Below are 12,629 nucleotides of genomic sequence, written 5' to 3' on the forward strand. Positions count from 1 at the left end.
GCACAGAAGCCATGGGTTCCAACCCCTACACTACCAAAAAAAAAAAAAAAAGTCAATGGAGAAGAGAATTCAACATGAAAAAATAACAATTCTCTTCAAGAAATGAAATTATAAAAATATTTAATAAAATTAATTAAACCAAAACTTAAAACAATATAGCTTAGTGAGTATCACTTCAAGGACTATATTAAAGATTACCAAACTAAAAGGGGCATGGTGTAGTGTGCCTGTGATCCCTGTGACCTAGGAGGCTGAAGCAAGAGTTCAAGGCCAGTCTCAGCAATTTAGCCAGGCCCAGCAATTTAGCCAGGCCCTCAGCAATTTATCAAGACCCTGTCTCCAAATAAACAATACAAAGGGCAGGGATATGGCTCAGCGTTATGCACCCCTGGGTTCTTAACCCTGGGTTCAACCCCCAGTACCAAAAAGAAAAAAATAAAAAGATTACCAACTCCAGAAGTAGAAGAGTAGGGGCATACCAAAAGAATAGAAAGAAATGTATTTTGTTTTTTACTGAGTTACCTTTTTAGATTGTGACATAAGGAATTTTAAATTTTCATTTCATTTCTGACTCAGTAATCAAACTTGGCTATTGTCCAATAAAATAAAACAGCTCCTTCAAAACTAAAATTCTTGCTGGACACAGGGTTGCACACCTGTGACCCCAGAAAACTGGGAAGTTGAGGTGAGAGGATTGAAAGTTCAAGCCCAGCCTGGGCAACTTAGCAAGACCTAAAGAGGGCTGGGAATGTAACTCAGTGGTATAGTGCAGCTGGGTTCAATTCCCAGTACTACAAAAGAAATATGAATTTCATAAGACACATATAATTTCATGTAATTATAAGTTTCATATAACTTTTTTTTTCTTTTTTGAAGCACTGGGAATTATTTCCTTTCTTGATTACCTACACCCTGCTGGTTCACTCTTCCTCCTCTACTTCTTTATTCACAAATTGAGAATCGCAACTTTAGTTAGTTCTTATCTTTTGGCCACATCATTAGCCAAACTCCAAAATACCACCATGGAGTAAATTTAATGAAATGCAAATCTTTTTTTTTTTTTTATTTTATTTTTTTAGTTATCGGCAGACACAACATCTTTGTATGACACAACATCTTTGTTTGTATGTGGTGCTGAGGATCGAACCCGGGCCGCACGCATGCCAGGCGAGCGCGCTACCGCTTGAGCCACATCCCCAGCCCCAAATGCAAATCTTTTAATCATTCCTCATCATCTAATAGATTAAGTTCAAATTTCAAGTGGAACTTCTAAGCTCCTGCTCTCCCACACTTTCCTTAGTCCTGCCCAGACACATTCTAACAGGACAAACCCCTTCTTCCCATGCTTCTGCTGGTACCTCTGCCAGTAACATCTTTCAGCTCTTTTTATTAATAATTGGAGAAAAAAAAAGCTTCTAAACATATCATTCCTTTGATTGGCCTGGATCAAAAGGTATACTTGTTGGCAGAGAGCTAAAGTTCAGATAGAGATGAGCAAAGCAAACACAATTACTTAGTACTATCCATTTAGAAACAAGACATACAAAGAATAAATACTTAAAAGTCCTTTTCTTTTTAAAACACAAGTTCTAAGAAGAATTCACATAACAGAACTTACCGAAAATGCTGAATATTTGGTAGGATACATGCGTGAGGCACTCTGACAATCTTTGGTGTCCCTGTAGTCCCCGATGTGTGCAGAACATAGGCTAAGCAATGCTTTAGTCTCACATCCATGTGTTCTTTTTCTTCAATGCTGTTCTCAGACGTCATGCTGTTTTTTCTTTTTTCTTTTGCACATTTCTCTTTTCTATCATTTAACTTCAAGTTAACATCAGCATTTTCCCAGTGCAGTCTGAAGAGTACCAGATCTTTGTGTTCTACTGTGACTGTATCATAGTTCAATAATGTTTCACGTAAAGATGTGAATTTCTATGTTGGATAGGGGACAAAGTTTATATTATTAATATGTTAAAAGGAATTTCTTATATAGAAGTAACATGAAATACTCATTTACTCATTCAATGTGGTTTTTTGGGGGAATGGGGTATTCACTATACAATACAGGGATAAAAAGACAAGAGACATCAAGAGTAAAGTGCTGTCCTTATTTTCAAACTCACCTTCAAAACAGACAAAAACCTGCAACTGCAATGCAGTTTGGCAAATGTAATAAAGACTTGTTCTTGAAATGTTAACGGAGACAGAAAAGGTTAGACTGAACGCTGCATGGATGGTCACAAATTGCTCTACAGGTAATATCTGTATTCTAAGTAGCTATTCTCACTGGGCATGGTAGCACATGGCTGTAATCCCAGAGACATGGGAAGCTGAGGCAGAAGGATCACAAGTCCAAGATCAGCCTCAGAAATTTAGCAAGAGCCTCAGCAACTTAGCCAAACCCTGCTTTAAAATTGAAAAATTAAGGGCTGGGGCTGAGCTCAGTGGCAGAGAGCTTGCCTTACACATATGAAGCTCTGGGTTCAATCCTTAGCACCACATAAAAAAAATAAACAAATAAAAGTTCTGAAACAAAATTTTTAAAAGATGGTAAACACTCCTGGGTTTGATCCTCAGTAACACTGGGGGAAAAAAAATAGATACCTTAAAGCTGGTCCTGAATTCCAAGCTACTCAGGAAGCTAAGGCAGATTGCAAATTTGAGGCCAGCCTTGGCAACTTAGCAAGACCCTATCTCAAAATAATTTTTAGGAATGGAGATACATACAGCTCAGTGGTAAAGCACCTCTGGATTTGATTTCCAGTACCACCCCCCCACACACACACACACACACACGAAAGAGAGAAGAGAATGGCTTGATATTAACAATTCTCATACCCAACCAACTCCTTCATAAAACTTTCACCAAGGTTAAGAAAAGTAAATAATCTATTCCCATTTCAGTTTTGCTTATTTACGTACAATAAAAAACCAATTTGAGGAAAAGAGAAAACTTTGGCCAGATTCTAATGTTTATTTTGAAAACACTTTTAAATATTAACCATGTTAACACTTCAGATCTCTTTCTAAGCATCTTATTCTAATACCCATGATTCTCTAGGAAGCCTCATTCATCTCAAGCGCTTGTTACTCCATATGAGTGTATGCATGCACACACATGTGCAACACACACACAATGCATTTTGGTTACTCCCAAATATAAATTGGTTCATATAGGAAATGGGTAAAAACAAGCTAAGTTGAATATATCTTCTATAACATTCTTTTTTGGTAAAACAATTTTATAAGTAAGAAATAACACTGAAATATGAGCTGCTTCACACTGCTGAATATGTAATACTAATTCTTGTTTTTAAATCAATGTTTCTTAGCTACACTTTTGCTTGACAGACACTTAAAAATAAAAAATTATGAAGTTAATTTCCCAGAAAGGTTTGGTCTATGTGTCAATCTATTTTTCAAAATGTTAAGCTTGATTATAATTCTTTCATGTTTTGACCAATGTGCTTTCCATGAATAATCAAAGATCAAAATTTCAAGTATTAAAAAATTTTTCCAGGGCTCGGGATGTGGCTCAAGCAGTAGCGCGCTCGCCTGGCATGCGTGTGGCCCGGGTTCGATCCTCAGCACCACATATAAACAAAGATGTTGTGTCCGCCGATAACTAAAAAATAAATATTAAAAAAAAAAAAAAGTTTTCCAGTATAGGAAATACATTGGAAACACAAAGAAAATCCTGAAAAATGCACAGATATCATAAGATCAGAGGATACTTTCATGCCATAGAGTAGTGGCTCTTAATGGAGAGCTAGGGGTGGAAGGTGCCAAGAACATTTGGCAATGAGGCAAAGTCTGGACATTTTTGATTGTCACAACTGGGAGGTGCTACTGGTATCTAGTGAGAGAAGGGCAAGAAATCTGTTAAACATTCAATAATACACAGGACACTTCCCACAATAAACAATTACTCCACCCAAACTGTCAATAAAACTGAGCCTGAGAAACTATGTGTAATGGTTTGGATATAAGGTGTCCCCCTAAAGTCCCTCCTGCATAAATGCAGGTATGTTCAGAAGTAAAATGATTAGATCAGCAGAACTGTAACCTAATCAGTGGATTGATCCATTTGATGGATTAATAATTTGAAAGGACTAACTGGGTGTTAACTGTAGGGTGGTGGGGTGGCTGGGGCATCCCTTGGGAATAATATATTGTCCCCTAGCTCCTTCTTCTCTCTCTATCCTTCCCAGCTGCTATGCAGTAAGCAGCTTTCCTTCACCTAACTTTTGGCCATGATGCTCTGCCTCACCTTGAACCCAGAGAGATAGAGTCACTGAATCACTGACTGAACCTCTGAAACTGTGAGCTCAAAATAAACCTTTCCACCTCTAAGTTGTTACTAACAGGTACCGGTCACAGCAACTGAAAATCTGACTAATTCACCATGCTGGAGTTAGAAAATTCAAAAATTAAGATGGGAGAGGAGGAAATTCTTAAATTCAAAGATAAATATAACATCAAAAAAGCAATTTAAACACATAGACTTACATTAATCTGCTTTTTTTCAACAAGAATATACTTTAGATTACATTTTTTCATAAAATGTGTTGACAATGATGGTGGTGAATCTGGATCAATAGGAGCATAAGCGGCAGGAACCTGGAGAATTCTAAAGAAGCGAGTAGAGTCAGATACAATGTCTACAAAATATAATCCTCCTTTTAGCATTTCTATCTTTCTATGTACATTACTATTTACCAAAAATTCCCAGTGTTTTCATGGACAGATCTTTGGTTAATTTATCTTGCTCTTAATGACTATCTGAGTATTATAAGATTTTATATTAAATTCTTACCATGTAATATAAAGAAATACAAGATTTTTAAAACATTAATGTATTATAGCATAATATCCTTGACTAACTGGACACTACTAAAATACCAAAAAAGTAGCAAAACCTATTTTCTTTTTCTGTCTACGCAGACAGGTATAAAAGAAGCTAAACATCCACATCCAACTTATTAGTATGCAGATTATGCATACTTCACCTAAATTAGGACACCTTAAGGGGAAAAAAAAACCCACCTTTAAATTTCTGTATATAGCAATATTATATAAACAAGATCAAACATCATTTAGTCATATTAAGTAAAAATACTCTTGAGGTACACTTGGGAGACACTAGATCTTCACATATAGTAAATTCTCAATAAACCTTTGTCAATGAGTAAATTTTGAAGCATTTTTTACTTTATAATTATATAATTAATCTAAGATATATACTATGGGATGAATATTGACTTTAATTAGTTGGCTGCATTTATTTACTGCAGAGTCCTAAAACAGAAATCACAAAAAGATAACATCCTAGAACAATTTAACTGATTAAACACTTTATAATCATTTGTTTAAATAGGCGTTTTTTGTTTTGTTTTGCTTTGTTTTATTTTTTTGTACTGGGGATTGAACCCAGGGCCTAGAGCTTGCTAGGCAAGCATTCTACCATTCAGTTACATCCCCATCCTTGTATTTGAGACCAACTGGTTTTGAACTTGTGATTCTCCTGCCTCAGCGTCCTGAGTTGCTACGATTACAGGCCAGCACCACTGTACTTGGCTTCATATCTCAATTTTAATAGACATTCTCCATTATTTTCATTCATTCACTGAATACAGTAGTAAATAAAACAGTAACTTGCAATATACTCTTGTACTAAAAACTTTCAATTAGCTTAGAGTAAGTTATTGCTAATTAATAGCAATGAAAAATATTACCCTAAAATCCAAGAGGGTAAGTTTATTCCAGGTTGGCAGTACAGACCAATTTCACGAATTCCTTCAAAGTCACAGTGTAATAGCAGGAAATCTGATAGTTCTGAAGCAGCATTAATCACAGTCTTGTAGGTATAATAAACTGGAGGCTGGTTGTTGCATTCATCAAAACAAACAGCTATTTTGTCCAAATAAAGAGAAGCAGCCTGATGTACCAATTCCTGAAGAGTCATTTCATTTAAGTTTATCCAAATATTGGTGCAGAGGACTCTAGCCATACACAAAAATATTAGGGTGAAAGGGAGCTTTAGGAATTTAGTCCAAGGAGAGGGAAAACCTCATAAAAATAACTATCAAAATACATAACTGTAGCACCTGTGAATATAAGAAATGTTTATAGTATCTTTATAGCAACGAGGTTAAAAATTAACTTGATATAGCCAAACTAGCACTAAGTTAGAGCCTTAAAAAAATTGAAGGATGTAACATATACAGAAATGAGAATGAAAAAGATATGTAGACTTCTTTCTCAACTGACCACAATATAAAAAGGAAATATATTTGAAAACTAACCAGTAAGCACCACACACTTTATTTTTTTTTCCCTTTTTCTTCAGTTACTGCTACAGATTGATGAAGCTGTGTAACACATGAATACCAAACTGCCTACACTGTATAATATATCATACTGAGGCATTCTTACAAAATTTAGTCTAGGTGCAAAATATGCATTTTCCCACCTTGAACGCAAAAATACATCCAACAGTTAATTTCCCACGTGATAACAACCTGATTAACTACATTAAACTCCTCAGAATTATATCAAAGTAACAGCAGAATTATAAAATAAATTCTTTTTTTTTAGTTGTAGTTGGACTTCATAACTTTATTTTATTTATTTATTTTTATGTGGTGCTGTGGATCAAACCCAGTGCTTCACACTTGCTAGGCAAGCACTCTACCACTGAGCCACAACCCCAGACCCTAAAATCTTAAAAAATAAAATGCACTTAAAAATATTTTTAGTTGTAGATGGACAAAATAACTTTTTATTTTTTTACATAGTGCTGAGGATCATATTCAGTGCCTCATACATGCTAGGAAAGTGCTCTATCACTAAGCCACCACCCCAGTCCCTAATATGCCATTTTTAAATTGTAACAACTCACCACAGGTATCAATATAATAATATGTTTTTCTATGGTTAATTTCCAGTTTTCCAGTGGGAAAATCCAATCTTGTCCCAGTTTTTCATTTTCATTCATTAATTTGTAAATATATAATTTCTCCAATAAAGAGCACTCTACTTATTAGCTGTCCAGACATTTCTGGGTCCTTATAAGAAAAGCAACAACAAAAATATGGTAAGCAGATTTTACATATAACGGGTATCAAGTTTAAGTTATTTGCTATTTTACAACTTACAGGCCGTTAGTCATCAGAGGTATTAAAACTGTCAACAATAGCATGTGCAAAACTCTGGGTTCAATCCCCAGCACACCACAAAAACAACAAAGAGAAAGAAGAGTGTTAAATAAGGACTCTTTCTAGGTTATTGGGTATTTTAAAGATGAGTAAGTAATTTTTCCTTATCCACCTGCGTCTTCAGTATGTAACTACGTTTAACAATAACGCACTTTACAGCTTTCAAAACATTTTTTTCATTTGTGCTCCATAATCACATTAGGAAGTGGCAGGCAAAGCAAGTTTATTTCTTTTTTCCGGGGGGGGGGGGGCGATTGCGGGGCAAGGGTTACTGACTGAGCCCAGGGGCGCTTTACCATTGAGCTACACCTCCAGCTCTTTTTAAAACTTTATTCATTTATTTTAAATTTTGAGACAGGGACTTGCTAAATTGCTGAGGCTGACCTCATACTTCCAAATAAACTACGCCTGTAATCCTACAGCCTCCCGAGTCGCTGGGATTACAGGCGTATTAACTTCCACTTAATGAAGTGACTCGGGAGATCACACAGGTCACTTTTAATCCGCACCTTACCAGCCCATCAAACCCCTCCAACTCAAAGCCTAGGAGAGGTTCTGCGGCTGAGCAAACCTGTGCGGGGGATCGCCATCCATCCCCTCCCGCTCAAAGAACCCTGCCCGACACCCCGCAGCGACTCACTGGGACGGTCCCCCAGGGCGGTCAGACGGACCCGGAACTTTTCCCAACAGCCCACGCGGGACACTCCTCGCTGAGACACAGCAGTTACCCAGCAGCCGTAAAGCTACACCGTCGTGCCGCACTTCAAGTAAATCTTCCGTGTCGCTGGTTGACGTCACGCCGGCGACCCCGGATGGTAGCGCAGCTCTGCCTGGCCCCTTCCGTAAGCTCTGTTTCGCCCCTTCCGAAACCAGTGGCGAAAAGCCGAGACGACTTCGTAAGTTCTTGCTAACGATTCTCGGCCTAGGCGCTGAGTCGAGTCACGCTGGATCTCGGACAGGGATTGCAAGGACTTTGGAGTGATCAGTGTAAAATCTCACCCTTTCCTACTTGCCAAGAAAACCCTGGACAAGAGTCTTGAATTTTGACGCCCTGTCTCCTCATTCATAAAGGGGGGATAAAAATGTCTCCTAAGGCTATAAAGAAGAAATCTTTGTGAAATATGATAATGATTGGTTTTCATTCACTCGACATTTTCTGAGAACTTTGCCCAAGACTGATGGGGACAGTGACTGCAGTGGCGAAACCTACAAGCAAAGTCCCTTTCATGATGAAATTGACGTTTTAAGAAATCTGCAACTTTTAATAGGATCCGTAAAGAAAACAAAGCAGTTCTGAGGTGAAGTGAATTCCCTAAGCCCTGAGTACAACAACTGTGGTGTCTGTGAAATAGAACTTCCAAACTTCCTCATGCTGAAGACAAGCGCCGAGGAAGCTTAAACTAATATTCTTAGGCTGGCTAAGCACAACCTAGAGCTTGTTTCTATAATCTATATAGAATCTATAATCTATATCCATCCTAATCTTTGTTTCTATAAATTGTAACCATTCTGTAGGACCAGTGGAGAAACATGGTAGTTGCTTCTCCTCGTTTTGATTAAACTGCATAAAATCATTTTTTCTTTTACATCCTTTGCTTACAGCTTAGGCCGGTAGGTAGCATAATCCAGCCAGCCAGGATCCAGGCCAGGCGGAGTCTCTTGCTTGGCTGCAGGTAACACTTGTTAAGTTGTTGTATGGTAGCAGAGAGGAGAGAATCAGGCTTCTGTTTCGTTTTCTTTTCAGGAGTAGGGGTGAGAGCAGCTCAGCACCTGCAGTACCTGAAAACGCCTAGAATGGATATGTCCTTAGTTGTTGATGACAGGCAAGCTGTGACATGTTTTTTAAAACAAGCAGGAAAAGATCTCAACTCAACTGCACTTTTACAGCTTATCACAAGCTTCTCAAACTAACATGACCTTTTTTGTTTGTTTATTTGGAGGGGGGTGATGCAAAAGATGTGTCTTGTCTTTGTTTCCATGTTTGGGAATGACACCATAATCTACTCAGCCTGATGGTTAATTCCATCTTTCTTACCCTCTCATATTCATGTAAGACCATATGTCCTCCAGTTCCAAATGTGGAACAAGCAATCACAGGCATGTGCCACCATATTCCCTGAGAATATATTAAAAATATATTTTTAAAAAAGAAAGAAAAGGAAAAAAAAAGGCACTGGATATAGTTGTTGTTGTTTTAAGGCATTCTGCCAGGTGTGGTGCTGCATGCCTGTAATACCAACAATTTGGAAGGGTAGGCAGAATGATTACAAGTTTGAGGCCAGCCTCAGCAATTTAGCAAGGACCTAAACAACTTAAGACTGAAAAAGGACTGAGGATGTGTTAAGAGCTATGGCCTTCTGGGAAACTGAGGTAGAACAAAGACACCCCCCCCCCTTTAAAGCCCAATTCTAGCTATCAAGTCAGATATCAAATGCATCACTCAAGAGTAACAGGCATGAGTTTATTGAAGGGACAGGAAAAGAGAAAAGGGACACTCTAGGGATAGAATGGGTCCTCTCAGGGAGGAGAGAGACAGTGTGCCTTTCCTGCACTACAGTTTTATTGGGGATCCCAGAGAAGTTTCCAGAGAGTCCTGTGAGGTTCACCTCTTGACTTTTGACTAACAGGAAGATGACATCAGACTTTCAAATCCCCACTGCCATGACAACTCTAGATCACCTTGGCTCATCTCTACCGGTTCTAATTGGATTCTTAGCCAAAGATTCTTACAGATTTTATGGTTAGAGGGAATTATCCTTACCCCCTGAGTTTCAGGATCTGGTCTGGGTAAAGGGCCACAAAATTTCCACCCTCAGGGTAACTTGGGTTCCTTATCAACATTAATTGGGTCCTGCATTTCTCCTGCAGGTAACACGTAGTTTGCTGAGGAATGTGCCATATCCTGTCTACTTAACCCAGGTAGGGCTGCAGGTAAATAGCTTCTTGGAAAAGAAGCACAGTGGGCCTAATTTATAGAATTATTTCCTTACCCTCATGGTCCCACGACTCATATCTGTTTGTACCCTATCAGATGTACTCAGTGGTAAAGGGCTCCAAGTGCAAAAAAATAAAAATTCAAATTCCTGGACCTCATTCTCAGGGACTCTGAATGTTTCCTATGAGGGTCCTTGAATTTACGTTTCCAAAATATCAATGTCATTTTCCACTAGTGTTCCCTTAGTTCAGTTCTTCACAGTCAGCTTTTTCTTAAAGCTTTTCCAGTCTTGCTAGGCTCCATTTGACTTAGCTGCTGTCAAAGCGATCTCTTATGGCAATATTATCTTTCTTTTTTTTAATATTTATTTTTTAGTTGTAGTTGGACACAACATCTTTATCTTTAATTTATTTTTATGTGGTGTTGGAGATCGAACCCACGGCCTTGCCCATGCTAGGCAAGCTCTCTCCCGCGGAGCCACAGCCACAGCCCTGCAATATTATCTTTCAGCTCTGATATTAATAATAATTGCAGGGAGCTACTCCAAATACACGCACCTTTAAGTCCTGATGCACCACGGGGATCTGAAGGGTCACTGTAGTCTGCCATGACTCGTGACTGGGTCTTTTCGCTAGCTCGGGATAATAAGGTGTAGCCCTGGGAGTGGCTCTAGGAGTAGGCAGCACCCAGAAGGGTTGAGCTACACTCACTCATTCCCTGGTAATTCTACTCCTTGCCTCATTTGAATGATTTCTTCCCACTAAAAGGGTTCAGCACTTCCTCTTTCCAAGGACCCCTAAGGTCGGAGGAGCCATCACAGGACCCAAAGAAAAAGGTATTTCTCTGTCTCTGTGTGGTTATTTCGTGCAACCCAGTTCATCTGGAGCAACTTTTGAGTGTTTAGTCATGAAACGCAACAAATAATTTTAAAAAGTGTTTTTTCAGAACTCATTGTTTCTTTCAAATTTATTTTTCTTCTATTGGTTTTGAGCTGGCTTGCGTAATGTGTTGGAGATCCTTGATTACCTACCTGTTCATACTTAAAGTTGAAAGTTCTGAGTCCCTCTGTAACAGAGCAATTCAGGGATAGATTTTTTTTGTTTGTTTTTGGTGTCATCATTTTTCCCCCCAGTACTGGGGATTGAACCTAGGGGTGCTCTACCACCAAGTTACATCCACAGTCTTTCTTTTCTTTTTTTGATACTTCATCTCACTAAGTTAGTGCCTTGGCTGGCTGACCTTGAACTTGGAATCCTCCTGCCACAGTATCTCCAGCCTCTGGAGGCTGCACCCAAATGGGGGAGACATTTTTAAACTTTTTTTTTGTAATTATAGATGGACAACATGACTTTATTTTATTTACTTTTTTTTTTTTTTTATGTGGTACTAAAGATCGGACCCAGTGCCTCATATGTGCCAGGCAAGCACTTTGCCACTGAGCCACAGTCCCAACCCAAGGGGAGGCATTTTTTAAACAAAAGTATTTCCTGGAAAAGATGGTTGATTTGTTTTTCTTAGAGCTACTTCCTTCTCACCTCCCCACCATTTCTCCAATCTATTCCTCCATCTCTAACATCCCTTCTTTTGGTACTATAAATTCTACAGAAAGCCCTCAGCAATGCTTCTCCTCTCCTAGGGTTCCCTTTGATATGATAAGGAGTTAATGCCTTTATGTCCAGGTAGAGTGAACCTGTGAAATTCCTATCCTTTTGCCCTAATATTCCACTCCCGTAAAAGCTTTCTGTGCCCTTGATCCCCCAGAAGATGGATATTAGACAGGCCTCATCTCTTCCTCAGAAGCTGGCTTTGAATAAACCTGTTTTTCTACACACTGAATTTTTTTTTTTTTTTTTTTGTACCGGGGATTGAACTCAGGCGTATTCCACCACTGAGCCACATCCCAGTCCTTTTTTGTATTTGTTTAGAGACCAGATCTCAATGAGTTGCTTAGGGCCTCACTAAATTGCTGAGGCTACCTTTGAACTCATGATCCTCCTGCCTCGGCCTCCAGAGCTGCTGGGATTACAGGCGTACACCACTGCACCCAGCCCTTCTAAACACTGAATATTTAGTAGAGCAACAACAACAACATATGTAGAGCCATTCCCAAGTTTGTTGAAAATCAGGAGGGAGAGTAAGTTTGTGGGTGTGTCTCAATTCAGTATTATTGTCACTCAATATTCCTCTTTTAGGTACCCTGTGCCCTCAGATACAAAAACCCTGTTTTACTTTCCCCAGAACAAAAACCCTTCAGCATTAGGTTGGGGAGAGGGAGGGTGGTAAAAGGTTATAACTCATTTCTAAATAAATTTACAATTCTTTTAGATGCTCTTTTTACACCCTACTTCCAGAAAACATTTTATGAGCCTTTTAGAGGGTTCTCTGATACAACAGGATTGCCTATTGGCTTGGCTCCTGACTGGCTTAGCATTGAGCTGATCCAAATGAAAGTCAAAAGCAGGAAACCATGATGGGTC

At 38.7% G+C, this 12,629-nt stretch overlaps 1 protein-coding gene and 1 long non-coding RNA gene across 7 annotated transcripts in view; one reads left to right on the forward strand and one right to left on the reverse strand.

The window, feature by feature from the left end:
• The window catches only part of Aasdh (aminoadipate-semialdehyde dehydrogenase), a 28,382-nt gene extending 20,413 nt beyond the window's left edge, over positions 1 to 7,969 (reverse strand). For 2 of the 6 annotated variants that reach the window (XM_015482129.2, XM_048784531.1), the window contains exons 1-5: positions 7,858 to 7,966; positions 6,902 to 7,067; positions 5,736 to 6,002; positions 4,510 to 4,630; positions 1,619 to 1,932 (exon numbers count right to left, since the gene is read on the reverse strand). In XM_015482129.2, coding sequence (XP_015337615.1) covers positions 1,619 to 1,932; positions 4,510 to 4,630; positions 5,736 to 5,965 — 665 coding nt within the window. In that variant the 5' untranslated portion in view covers positions 5,966 to 6,002; positions 6,902 to 7,067; positions 7,858 to 7,966. Of the gene's footprint in view, positions 1 to 1,618; positions 1,933 to 4,509; positions 4,631 to 5,735; positions 6,003 to 6,901; positions 7,068 to 7,857 lie in introns of those variants that run through there. The other 4 variants (XM_048784532.1, XM_048784533.1, XM_048784530.1 and 1 more) reach the window with 4 other exon arrangements.
• Positions 7,970 to 8,052: 83 nt separating this feature from the next.
• On the forward strand, positions 8,053 to 11,988 carry LOC125610976. Its single transcript, XR_007341087.1, has 2 exons — positions 8,053 to 8,515; positions 10,086 to 11,988. It is a non-coding gene; the product is annotated as an uncharacterized LOC125610976 (long non-coding RNA).
• The last annotated feature ends 641 nt before the right edge of the window (positions 11,989 to 12,629 follow it).

This window comes from Marmota marmota, unplaced genomic scaffold (genome assembly GCF_001458135.2).
Source record: "Marmota marmota marmota unplaced genomic scaffold, marMar, whole genome shotgun sequence".
In the NCBI taxonomy this organism is placed as follows: Eukaryota; Metazoa; Chordata; class Mammalia; order Rodentia; family Sciuridae; genus Marmota; species Marmota marmota.